Source organism: Chenopodium quinoa, unplaced genomic scaffold, assembly GCF_001683475.1.
Source record: "Chenopodium quinoa cultivar QQ74 unplaced genomic scaffold, ASM168347v1, whole genome shotgun sequence".
NCBI lineage: Eukaryota > Viridiplantae > Streptophyta > Magnoliopsida > Caryophyllales > Amaranthaceae > Chenopodium > Chenopodium quinoa.
The window spans coordinates 582,185-595,566 of record NW_018744501.1 but is presented as its reverse complement, the minus strand read 5'-3'; the positions used below and the strand labels follow the sequence as shown (position 1 = coordinate 595,566).

Genomic DNA, 13,382 nt, shown 5'->3' with positions numbered 1-13,382 from the left:
ACTTCATATGAGGGTCTTCGGGATTCTGGACCCATTCAGCACATTTGGACCAGTCCAGCTTCGGCTCAGCATGAAGGCAGACTCTTCGGCATACTCTGAACCCGTTTCTGAAACCCATTTCATATTCTTCCTGGGTATAGACACGGACTTTGAGTAGAGCCTCAGCATCAGCCAGCTTCTTCTGGGTCTCCTCCAAGTCTTCCTTGGATTTCTTCAGCTCATCGGCGAGCTTGGAGGAGGAACCTTTCAGCTCATTCAGCTCCTGCTGAACTTGGGAAGCCTTTGTCTGAGCCTGGGCCACTTCAACTTTTTTGGCCATCAGTTGATCCTCAGCCTCATGGAGTTTAGCTCTCTGAGCTTCAGCAGCAGCAGCAGCCTCTGAGAGTTGGACATCTCTGGCCTGGAGCATCTCTTCAGCAGCCATTCGGCTGGCTTCAAGAGCTTCTAGTCGTTGCTGCACTTCAGCTTGTGCAGCAGCTCCTTCCTGAATACGGCTCTCAACAGCAGCCTTGAATTTGGAGACGTCCACTCCCATATGCTCCTGGAGGAATTTTTCCCCTTCCATCAGTGGGGGAAAAACTTCCTTCTCCATAGCGTCGCAGAAGGTTTTGAGGGCTTCAGCAGCTCTTTTCTCGTACTCCTCACCCTTCTGCTGCTTCTCTTCAGCTGCTGCTTGCTTCAGCTTAGCAAGCTTTAATTCCTCTTCAGCTACCTTCTTGTCGTGCTCAGCAGCGTCTACCCTATCTTGTAGGGTATCTATCAGCTCTACAGTGAGAGTCTGATTGTGGACGAACTGAAAACAGGAAGACAAGTTAAAAAATTAAAAATAATAATAATAATAATAAAAATAGAGCTGAATTTTAGAGGAAATAAAGGCAAGGAAAATCACCTGCATCATCAGCAGTTGGTTAGACCTGGCTGGGTCAGGAACTGATCTGCTGGATTCGCCCATCCCAGCAGTGGCCTTCAGCGACCAGATTCTTGCCCTATCTACTTCGGACATGCCAGCAAAATCGCCGAAGTAGGCTGCAGCACCTTCACGGTTCTGACCCCATATGAGGTCCCAGATGTGATCTGGGATTGGAATTCGGGGGGCCGAGAAACCCATCTCTCCAGATTGCAGAGTCTGGAAAGAAGGAAAGGATGACGATGGAGCTTGATTAGCTTTGGATGGCTCAGCATCATCCTTCTCAGAGGAGTCAATTACTATGACCTCCTCTTCTTCAGGGGTGAGGACGAAAGCCTCGACCTCTCTTGCAATGTCTGCCGTGAAACCCTCAGCACTGGGCATCACGACATCCTTATTTTTGTGCTCAGCAGCACTTTCCTGAATTGCTTCTTGGACCCCTCCCTTAGATTCGAGAGTTCTCTGATCCACCTCCATCTCAGGAGGTGGCGGAGGGGTCTTTGGAGGTGATTGGGGTGGTGGCCGGGGAACCCTCGGCGATCCATTGCCTTCCTCGGGTTCCCTTATTGCAACGCCGATGGTCATCGGCCTCCGCTGAAAGTCATGCGGCCCGATGATGGCCATCCTTCGGCGCCTCTTCTGAAGGGGCTGCTCGTCCATATCTGAGTCTGAAGACTCTTCTTGTATTTGGTCTTCGGGACGAACAAGGGCTTTCCCTTCTCTGTGTCTGTTACTCTCTTCAGACTGTAACAGACAGGGGGGAGGAAGAATGTGAGTAAAAAAAATAAAAATAAAATAATAATAAAAAAAAAGAAAAAAAAAGAAAGACAGTTAAGTCTGAAAGCTCACCGAGGTCTTCAGCAAAGCCTCGTCTTCTTCAGCTGCCCTAGTTGCAGCTTCTTCTTCAGCAGCTCTGGAGGACCCTTCTCCTCCTTCGCAAGCTTCGAGAACCCGTGCAACCTCTTCGGTTGTACGGGCAACTTCAGCTTCTTCGTCCAGCAGCTGAAACCAGGGGTCTCTCTTCTTCCACCAAGGCTTCTGCCTCTGATACAGAGCAACAACCTCAATTTGGAAGTGGGAAGAGTCTAGATGAACTTCCCTATGCCTCGGTTCAGTGATAGACGGGGCCCGTTCAGTTACAACTCGTTCTCGGTTGACACCAAGACGAGCGTAGTTAATGCCAACGTTGGTCTCGTCCCGCTCTGAAAAAGAAAAGGGGAAAGGTCAGTTCAGATAGGTTGGCACAGCATAAAAAAGCGAAGCGAGAGAAGAAAAAGAGATAATTAAAAAGCCTCGGCCCCAGCCGAAGAAGCTTACCATCCTTAAACTTTCGGCTGAGGCCAACAGCTGCTAGCATGTTCTCTTGGAAAACATAATGCGTATCGGGGAGCCAAGTCTCCGGGATATGCTGCATTCGGCCGCTGCCCCCCCGGTTCGGCAGCTTGCCGAAGATATGTTGTTGATCAAGGTTCGGATCTGGCTTGTTATCTGCGGGGGGACCTAGACTTCCCATCTCGGGATCAGGCTCAGCAAGGTACCGGGGAGCGCTGAAGACGCAAGGGTGGCCCGGATCTGTGGGTGCCCTAACCCAAATCCATTGACCTCTCCAGTCCTTGTCTGAAGAGTCGTTCGACCACATGGTTAGGTATTGGGGCCGGGACTCAATCCGGTACCACCCAGAACCATGGCTTCCGTGCCCACTTTGAATATTTGGCACTAGCCGATGAAGCTTTTTGAAGCAGTGCAGGTTCGGCACATACTTGAAAAACTTGCAGACCCATAAGTATGTCATCACCCTTCGGATGCTGGTGGGAGTTAACTGACATAGGGAGATATTGTAATGGATCAGCAAGTCTCGGACGAATACGTCCACAGGGAACCTCAGCCCGTACTGAAGCTGTCTTGTATACACCCCCACATACCCCGGGGGTGGACGATGGATTCTATCGGATGCCGCGGACATTCGACACCAATACCCATCAGCTTCAAAAATGCCGTAATGCAACTCAATTTGCTCGGCAAACCGATATTGTTCGGCATTCTCCACCCACCATGAGTAGGGGCGGTTCTTTATCATGGCCGAAGCTACTTCGGCATTCTCCCACTCTGAAAACCCGGGGAGGATATCCCAAAGGACAGCGGGAACTTCATCGTCCCGTCCAGAAGCGCTCGGCCCCTTCGTTCTCTGAGGAGGAGCCGAGGAAATTGGAGTCGCCTTAATCCCTTCAGCAGGGTCAGACTCTGGCCTTTGTCCATTCCAGGTCCCAATCCTGTTCCTAGGATCGGGAATCGGCCTTGCTCTTCTTGGAGCACGGGCTCTACCTCTAACTCCTCTTGCCATTGATTATTTCGAAGAAAGAAGTCGAAAAAAGGGAAGGAGTTCGAATTCGAAGAAAAATAAACTGAAATCAAAGGAATTTACCTTAATCTGAAGCGAAAGTTGCCGATTTACGAGTTCGTAGTGGCAAGTCTCAGTTTCTAAGCTTAATGCTCGGGGAATTTGCGAAGTTTTGATGCGGGTTCTTGGTTTCTCTCGAGAATTCTGGGTTTGTGTTGGTGAATAAGTGAGGAGAGATGACGCGCCTCTGTTTATATCTCCAGGAATGGAATACGGAGAGTCCGCGTTTCAATTTCTCTTAAATACCCCACTAAGTAACCGTTAAACACATGATCTTGTGATTAAACTGCCCATTATCCGTCCAACTTCCACAATCATCCGCCTTAACCGTTGTTATCTCATTAATTACGGTTTAAATTCAAATTTTTTGGATTAATTAAATCATTTACTTCCCTCCTTTTCTGAATTAAATCAAACCCGACCCGTCATCCTTCCAAATCGGGTCTGGGGGGCAAGTTGTTTGGGTCCAATTTAGTCCAATTGGGCCTAGGCATTAAATGATCCAATTAAAAGCCCAAGGTCAAGGTTCAACTCTCCAATTGTGCAAAAGTCAAAGGTCAGCCCTCAAAGCAAGCCAATTGGGCTAAGGCCCAACCTCTCCATGTATGAAGAGGTATAAAAGCCATCAATATTCATACATTCATTATGTTGATTCATTCACATATTCTTATATACATTCTCATATATTCAAGCAAAGCCTCAAGCAACTAATTCTCTTGCATAGTGTTCTCTTTCTACACATTGTACTGACTTTAGCATCGGAGGGACCTTCCTCGGCAACACCCCCGAGGCTAGTTTACGTGTGTTTACTGTGCAGGAAACCTTCGGCCCAACATAACTTGGACCGAATCTAGTCTTCTCCGTTTCAGCGGACCTTCGGCAAGGTCCCATTGTTTTCACCCGAAACAGGGGTGATGAAGAATTGGACAAACTTTTTGGCTGAGTCACAATGCAAATGGAGGTGTTATGCCTTATATTCACGGAGCTTTGCTTCCCATGAACACCAGCAAATCTGAGAGCAATAACGGCGAAAAGCTGTCTAAATCTAAGTAGTTTTCGGGTTTTTGATTTGGGGTTTTCAAGAATATGTGGATTATTTGGTATAGCTTGTTTATGGTTGGTAAAATATATTAGTAAAAGTCAGGAGTAAATGAAATTAGAGGGTTTTAGTTGATGTAATGTGTGATGTTTTTGCTTATTGAACAATATGTTTACTAAAAAAAGCCTGCTTGGTACTTCCTAATTACTGCAATTTGTTCCTTCTGTTTTGGATTGTTTTAGATTACGAGCTTACGTGTTAATTGACAGTAAACCATCAAAAATACTGGTATTTGCTTTCACTTATTCAAATTTTGTAATAAAATTCTGTTTTGATACATTTATGGCTATCTTAGTAAGATATACTATGTTTTTACTAGTTATTTCTTGAACATACTCGGTCTTTTACTTTATAAGAGAATTTAATGATGTTAATTAGTCCTAATTCAAATGGAGTAATAAGTTCTTTTGGTTGGAACCTGGAAGGGAAAATGAAGTGAGACAGTTGGAAAAATTGAAATAGGTAGCAGTTCAACGGAGGGATAGATCGAAGAAGATGGGTGGTTTTCCATTGCTATTATGTCTATCAATAGTATAAATATAGAAGTGACGAGTGATGAACAATCGAGGAGAAGAAAAAGAAGCCAGTAGAATTAACATACTCTATAGCCTAATTCTTTTGAGCTAAATTGAACTGAAATGAAGTTAAAATAAACTGAATTGAAAGTAAGACAAAAGAGTAGGGCCTTGTTATGGTAAAATTACGATATATGTAAGAGTATGGTTATCAACTAAATACTACGTTATACGTATGTCTTTCTATTAATGGTGTTGGGTGCTTCATTTCAAGCATTGAATCAAGCCTGAGTTGAAGCAATCGTTCGACCTCGAGGGGAAGGTAACTGCACAAAGAAAAGGCTAGGGAAATGGAATATATGGTTGTGTCTGTTGTCCTTGACTCGTTGACATATGTGTGCCATTCTTTGCAATGGTTAGCCATTGTGGTTGTCCTTGCTTATTGGAGTTCCGAACATTATTTGGAGAAGCATTGCATCTATCAGAAATCTGAGACTCAACGTCAATGTGTAGTTCTAATTGCAGGTAATAAACTTATCTTTACGTCTTGTTTGTTTTATGTAGCACAGAAAGTCTAAAATGGCTCATGTATTAAAACAGATAACCTGAAGTCCCAACCATCTCCGATCATCATTAGCACGGAAATGGCGGGGTTTCGTAAACAGCTGATGGGGAAACCTCAGGTCTTAGAAGTCAAGTTTCCATGCTTCTTAGCTTCTTGTTACATAACCATTCCTTGATTAATGATTTAATGAAGTAATTACCAGTTTCCCTGCAATCAGAGAACTTCAAAACTTGCATAAGTAATGTCTTAAAAGTTTTGTTGATTGAAATCGTTAAAAATTTTACAGTATCGATGAAAAAAAGAAAAAGCATATTAAGGTGAATTGGAGATTTTTTCAATTGCAAGGGAGTTATTTTCATAGAAACTTTTATGATGTATTGGGGATTTATTTGTGTATAAATTTTTGAAGAAAATCTAATGTCATTTTGCATAGTAATGTGAGTCCATCTCCATTGTCGCATTTTCATCATAAACTTTCATTATGATAGAGGTGACAATGAGTGGTACTGGAAATTTACAAAGAAAAAAAACATGTTTGGAGATACTATTTACTAATATGGACATATGGTCATGGTGTCATGGTTAGTAACTTAGTAAGATGATATCATATAGCTGCAAGCCTGCAAGGTATACACTTTGTTACAGCTATCAGGAGTACATTTTCTATTTGGAGTTGGAGTGCAAATAAGCATATATACGTACTACTATATGCTATGTGCTTCCTCTATTAGTTGTAAGATGGGTGGAGTAACTCAGTAAGCTGTAAGCCCCTAAACTTATACTAGATTACAGCAAATTGCATTGTGGAATTGTTTGAAAAAAAAACAGAGCGCAATGTGGGATAGCTCACATGTGAGTTTTTGGTAAGTACGTAAATGTCTTAAGATCATTAAAATTTACTTACAAATTTTAATTAGGATCAGTAGTCAGAAATTATGTGTCTGGATTAGGATCATTAGTTATTTGCCAGTGTGAAAGAGATCAAGAAGGATTGCAAGTACATACGTGTCTGAGGTTTGGATTAGTCAAAATTTAATGAATGGCTAAGATTTGATCTATTATAATGACTACAATTTTAATGTAGCCATTTGAAAACTATCCTGTATATTAAAGTAATTAGTAATTTACATACGTGTCTTAAGACCATTGGTAGGTACATACGTGTCTTAAGACCATTGGTAAGTACATGCGTGTCTTAAGACCACTGGTATGTACACACGTGTCTTAGGACAATTGGTTTTTATCGATGAAAGAAATCAAGAAGTTATGTAATAATGTTTTTATCAATGAAAGAAATCAAGAAGTATATGTAATAATGTTTTTAATCATTGAAAGAAATCAAGAAGTATATGTAATAAAGTTTTTATCAATGAAAGAAATCAAAAAGTATATGTAATAATGTAATTACATATCTCATGATAATTGGTAGATTAGATTATATATTGCCCAAAACAGTACTAATTTATTTTTGGTACCTACAAGAGGTTTAGCAAAAGAATCTTTGGTTAGTAGGTGAAGTTCTCAAACAAAGGCTACAAAGTTATAATATACATTTGATGTCATTATCTTCTGATTAGATCTCCTTCAATTTTGTTTTGTTAAAATTCTGAATCTTTGACAGCTTATCTAACCACATTAAGACAAATTCTACACATTATTGACTAATTGTTTACTGTCAATTTGTTATTAATACACACTAGCATTTGCATGGTATATAACTCTTTGCAGGAGTCACTTGTTAGCTCACCCTGCTTATTGTCTAAAGCCGGTTTCGTAAAATGACTATTGAGCATGACGAAGAAATTGGTGCAAGAGAAGCTATGCAAGACGTTAAGGAGCCATTAATCGAGCATAGAAAGATCAATGGCCACGAAAACAAGTCTTATTCTCAAGGCAATGGTGATAAAGGGTCAAATTTAGTTGTTTTTATTAGTACTATGGTTGCTGTCATGGGGTCCTTTGAGTTTGGTTCTTGTGTAAGTTCATTTAGTTCTTATGATTTCATCATTTACTGTTAATTAAATATGTGTTTGAAATTGATAAATATGCTTGTTAATTTTTATAGGTTGGATATACAGCACCTACTCAAACATCTATAATTAAGGACCTCAACTTATCAGTGGCAGAGGTGAGTGCAGTTTAATAATCTTAAGCTAATTATACTTTCGCATTCATAAATTATTTTGTAGCACGATCTGATATGAGACGGATTCATAATAACTTACCATTAGACGACACATGAGAAATTTCCCATTTTTTTTTATAAAAAAATCAGTTAATATTGTATGACTGTGGGCTCACAATAATTTGTCGTGAGATCAAAACACTTTTATTTACTCTAGGATGAATCGATTTTTTGAGTATTTTTTGATATTTCGTGATAAAATATTACAGTAAGACTTGCTTAGGAATATCTTTTAATATTTCGGGATAATTATTATGACTCAGCTCCACCTAAGACTTTATATATCTTGTTGGACAGTGATCAGTGAACACAGATTAGAGAGCCTAATGTAAAAGCCTGAGAGCCAAATATCTACTCGTATCTTTTATATGAAGAAAATAATCATGCATTTAATTTTGTCCAAGAAGATAAATTTCTGATTTAAAGTAAATGTAAAATATACTCTTTACTAATGATCTCTTTCCAGCTGGGGTAGTTACATTTTCTTGATTCTTTTCACATAGCCTTTTTTTCTGATTTATTTCAAATAAATTACACCAATCCACCAGGCCAGCATCAACCAGATAGATTGTAGTGGTGGTGTTTTGGAGAATTTGCAATTTCTTTAATACATCTGGGTGTACCTAGCTCTAGAGACACCCAAGGTTAGATTTCAGTCATATGTAAATTCCGGCTAGCTAAACAAGAGAGCTACAAATGAGTAGAAAATAGCCTTGGGCGTACGATCTAGGTACACCTGGGTGTATAATTTTCACTCTCAAGAGAATTTAAGTCTTCACAACAAGGTACCACATAACGACTAGTTCAAAATGCACTTATAGTACAAACGGATATATATTCAATGTCTTTAATGTCATTGTAGCCATTGCATCAAAAAGATCCACACCATTGATAAAATGCTAGACTTATTGAAATTAAGGATTTAGACCTTCTCACTGTAATACTACAAAATTTATGTCTTTGTAAAATTTGTAACCAAATGCTTTGAGTGAAAATAGGAACAAAGCCAAGTTAATTCAACAAATTTGGAGTCATGTTAATAATGCCCATAAGTTTTATAAGTAAAGTCATGTACTTGACTTTTGAACTAGCCTTAGTCTTAAGGGAAAAAAACAGCAGTATTAATCAGTTACTACATGGACTGAGATTGAGAATAGAAGAAACTTTCCTTTTCTGATGTGTCATTCATGAAATTTTCTTCTGCTGCATCTTTCAGTTTTCGTTGTTTGGTTCTATTTTGAGCATTGGAGCTGTGCTTGGTGCAACCACCAGTGGACGTATTGCTGATCACTTTGGCCGAAAAGGGGTAACAAACATTCTGCATTCCACAATTGAAATGATATTCTACATTATGTTTGACTATCAAATACTAGATGATTTTTGTGATATTCGTTAATGAGTTGCATCGAATAATTTGTGGTGTTTTAATAAAACCAGGCTTTAGCTATGTCAACTGTTTCATGCATTATAGGATGGGTTGCAATTTACTTCTCTCGGGTAAGTGCACTCTTTATCATTTTATCTCCAATAATATTAGCTACTTTGCAATGAGATCAATCTTGCAGACTGATCACGCTGCATTCTACTCATTTTTTTAATTACTATAGGAGGCAATGTCACTTGACATTGGAAGGTTTCTCACTGGATATGGTATTGGAGTTTCCTCTTATGTGGTATGTTTTCGGCTTTTGTAAAATTGCATTGTTTCGTATACTGCTCTGTCAATATAGAGTTATATCAACATAGTATTGATGTTATTCAAATTAGGTACCTATATACATAGGTGAAATTGCACCAAAAAATCTCCGTGGAGGTTTAGGCACACTGAATCAGGTATGTTAACATGACCTTATCACTATTTAAGCTGCATAATGAAAAAAAAAAAGAATGCAGGAATAGATTCATAGTGCTTATTTTTGCAGCTTATGATCGTGATTGGAGCTTCAACTGCTTGTTTTGTTGGAACAATTGTTACCTGGCGAGTGCTAGCACTAACAGGTGATTTCTCCTCTATAACATACTCATTGAAGAGTATGAATAATAATGTTTTTTAACAGATTGAAAAGCCTTACTAATATATTAGCTTTTTCTTTTGCTTCCCTTTTATTGGCACTCTGAAGGAATCATACCGTGTATCATTCTTTTGGTCGGTCTCATTTACATACCAGAATCACCAAGATGGCTGGTAAGATGTGACTGTCATTGGCTCTTACCATATGTGCATCTGTACTGAAAAATAAATTGAAATGCAGGCAAAAGCAGGGCAAATGAAAAGGTTCGAAAGTGCACTGAGAATGCTTCGAGGGAAAGATGCTGATATTTCCACTGAAGCATATGAAATTCAGGTGAGATTCTTATATCATAATCATATTATAAGAGCACATTGATGTAAAGTGATTGTGATTGATTAACTTTCTTTCATGACAGGAATACATAGAAACTATAGAACACTTGCCAAAAGTCAGGATGCTGGATCTTTTCCAACAGAGATATAAGCGTTCAGTCACAGTGAGTATTAAGCTTAGCACCTAGATTTTTCTAATTATGAAAGAAAACCAAAAAGATCATAACTTTTCAACCTGAATCGTATTTTTGACTGAACACAACAGCTTTTCAAGAGACATATTTCGTTGATTATCAAGAAATAATCTTTGCTATTTATGTACCTCGTATAATATAGTATCATTTGCATGAAAACATCTTTTGGTTTGTAGATTGGGGTTGGACTTATGCTTTTGCAACAACTTGGTGGTGCTAACGGCATGGGATTCTATGCAAGCGAAATGTTTGTTGCTGCAGGTAAGAGAGTGGACTTACAATGTGTAAAAATGTTTCTGTTCAATAAGCTCACCAGATTGTTTTTCTATTTAGTTATTATTGTTGATTTAATTTTTCCAATCACATTCTGCAATGTCAGGTTTTCCTTCAGGCAAATTCGGAATCATAATGTATGCAAGTATACAGGTATTTTTAGATCACTGCATGACTTAGTTTGTGAAAGCTAAGATTAAATATATACTAGCAAATGAAACTAGAAAATAAATTGTTTCCTTTGCAGATACCTATAACAGCAATTGGTGCAATGCTGATGGACAGAAGTGGACGTAAACCTCTCTTGTTGGTAAGTTCAATCTTTGAAACATTCTTCATACCTATACATCAGAAAAAAAATAAATTATGATGGAGCATTCAGATTATAACTCGAATTGCAGGTTTCGTCTGCAGGAACATTTTTTGGATGCTTTTTGGTAGGATCAGCATTTTTAGCTAAGGTAATTCATAACACAATTTCTCCTACATTACATGATTGTATTATTTTGTGTTACTGATTCTAAGAGGTGTCATTGTGATACAGCGCTTTGGATTTTTTGTGACAGAGGCTCCGTATCTAGTCCTTGGAGGAGCATTGGTAATCCCTCTAATTTAAACCAATGTTATATGAATAATACGATATGTCATGTTGCTTCTGTTTCTCTGTTCCTTTTTAATAATCTGCAATTCTCTCAGCTTTACATCGGCTCATTCTCTATTGGAGCTGGAGCGATTCCATGGGTTATGATGGCAGAGGTACGACTGTATTCAAAACTTACATCCTTTGATGCCTTTACATGAAGGCGCCTTTCTGCTACTTTCATGTACATTCTGAGTTGCATTTTAAACCCTTGTGTAATTGTCTCAAAACCGAGATTGAAAAAAAGATGTATAACTGGTTAGCATGTGGCTTAACATCCAAAAACTCTTAAGTCAGATTGTATATAACAAAGGTTTGTAAGCAAAACTATATTGCAAAATGGTTGATGTATATACACCCTTTTGCATCAAACTTTGCTTGTAGTTAGACGTTTAGCACTTTCGCCACTTATGAATAAATTTTAGTTAAATTGATGTCACCTTACGGAGTCATGCTAAGTGTCAAGATGCATTCATGAGTGCAAGCAAGCCAAGAAAAAGAAAAGGGATAAAGGAAACTCAAGGTATTAGAAAGAAGGCAAGGTCTTAGTTAAAACTGCCTTACACTAACTGCGATAAAAAGAAAGTCACCCGGCCTTAGTCTCACACCCTCACAATAAGTACAGTTGTTACGTGAATCTAATATGGCGTTTTAATTTGCTTAGAAATAGGACGCAACAAATAGTGTGAATTCATCATTCGAACCATAATCTAAATGATTTTGAAGTACTCATATGGAGTACTGATAAAGCTAATGCTTATGTTAATCTTTGCAGATTTTCCCAATAAATGTGAAGGGGGTAGCAGGAGGTCTCGTCAATTTGGTGCACTGGTTTTGTGCATGGGCAGTTTCCTACACTTTTAATTTCTTCTTCAATTACAGTGCTGCAGGTACTCTGTTTAATTTATTTTTGTATGTTTAAAATTAATTATGGACTATACATTAGTTGGGTAAACATTAATGTATCTAACAAAGTTAATTTAATTTTTTTTTTCTTTTTCCAGGCACCTTTTATTTCTATGCAGCAGCTTGTGCCCTTAATGTCCTCTTTGTGGCAAAATTAGTGCCAGAAACAAAAGGAAAGACTCTAGAAGACATTCAAGTCACAATCAACCAAATAAAATAGTAATTCATATTTACTTTTTATTTTATATGTTCTTTAAATTTGAAACTTTTTTTTTTTAATGGTTGAGATGTTTTAGAAATTTAATAAAGGATGAAATTGGAGATTTTGCTCTTTTTTTTTTTTTTTTTTTTCGTACATATGACAAATTTTGAGATACATAGAGAAGCTTTAAATCTGGAAAGTGTAGAAGCTACAATAAGGCCCCAATTTTACCTATATTGAAATAAAATGTTGCTGAATTAAAATAATTTTTACAAGAAGTAATTTTCTTTGATGTTATTGATTTTTTCAGAGTAAAATTTATTTTTATCGAATAAAACTTACTCCGTGTGTTTACTTAATTACTAATAAAACCCGAATTTGCTAGTAAGTACAACTATAGCTAGTTTTAAGTTGAAGACAAACAAGCTTTATTAAGACACAAGAACTAGCCAGAACTTGTGTTAGTTGCAATAAAGCTTCCAATTTAGAATTGTTTCCAAATTTTCTGTATTTTGTGCAATACATAGCATATCTCTAACAATATAAAAATTACTCCGTATTCAAAGTATTTTATTTTTTTTGGCGGGATATTCAAAGTATTTCTTTTAAAATTGGTAATCTGTAGTAAATTTTACACACTTGTGAAAAGTCTAAAATAGTACATTTATATGTTACATATTTTTTTTTTTCATCAACTATAGACATGCATTATGCATACATTCATATTTTGCAAATGCATGTTCCAGCTCATTTCTTAACAATATGACATATAATTTGATTAATTTCATTAACATTAACGTCAATATGTCATCTTCTATCTACTATTGCCTATCAAATGGACTTGTATTTAACATAAGATTGAGACGTTGATGATCAGAAGTCCCGATCATATGATATTACTACCTTTTGACTAGTTATAGTGGGTTGGGCCATGTTTAGTTTTCTTAGAAAGCCCATTAAAATAACAAGCCATGAAGATATACTTAAGGGTAATCTTAACTCACAAGGTCCATTTTCTACTTGGTTTTTGTTAACGCTTAGGAAATCAACTATGGGGTACTCATTTTAGTTAACTACTCCCTCATCTATTCCTTTAATCTTAAACCCAGTATTATAAACATTAAAAAAAAAAAATTAAATAAATAAATAAATTT

The 13,382-nt window shown here is 37.7% G+C and overlaps 1 protein-coding gene across 1 annotated transcript; it reads left to right on the top strand.

Annotated features, from left to right (window-relative positions):
* Positions 1 to 7,220: 7,220 nt before the first annotated feature.
* On the top strand, positions 7,221 to 12,557 carry LOC110697869 (sugar transporter ERD6-like 16). The gene is made up of 18 exons (XM_021875279.1): positions 7,221 to 7,460; positions 7,550 to 7,612; positions 8,886 to 8,975; positions 9,107 to 9,166; positions 9,277 to 9,342; positions 9,437 to 9,502; positions 9,592 to 9,667; positions 9,790 to 9,854; positions 9,922 to 10,014; positions 10,097 to 10,177; positions 10,384 to 10,468; positions 10,587 to 10,633; positions 10,728 to 10,790; positions 10,882 to 10,941; positions 11,025 to 11,078; positions 11,177 to 11,236; positions 11,896 to 12,010; positions 12,125 to 12,557. Exons 1-18 carry the CDS (start codon positions 7,263 to 7,265, stop codon positions 12,244 to 12,246), a joined length of 1,464 nt encoding a protein of 487 aa, XP_021730971.1. The 5' UTR covers positions 7,221 to 7,262; the 3' UTR covers positions 12,247 to 12,557.
* The last annotated feature ends 825 nt before the right edge of the window (positions 12,558 to 13,382 follow it).

Bases quoted from the DNA above. Each gene is read 5' to 3' on its own strand.
- LOC110697869 (XM_021875279.1), top strand. From the start codon at position 7,263: ATGACTATTGAGCATGACGAAGAAATTGGTGCAAGAGAAGCTATGCAA. The intron at 11,079-11,176 runs GTAATCCCTCTA...CAATTCTCTCAG, and splicing joins TAGTCCTTGGAGGAGCATTG to CTTTACATCGGCTCATTCTC. The intron at 12,011-12,124 runs GTACTCTGTTTA...TTCTTTTTCCAG, and splicing joins CTTCAATTACAGTGCTGCAG to GCACCTTTTATTTCTATGCA.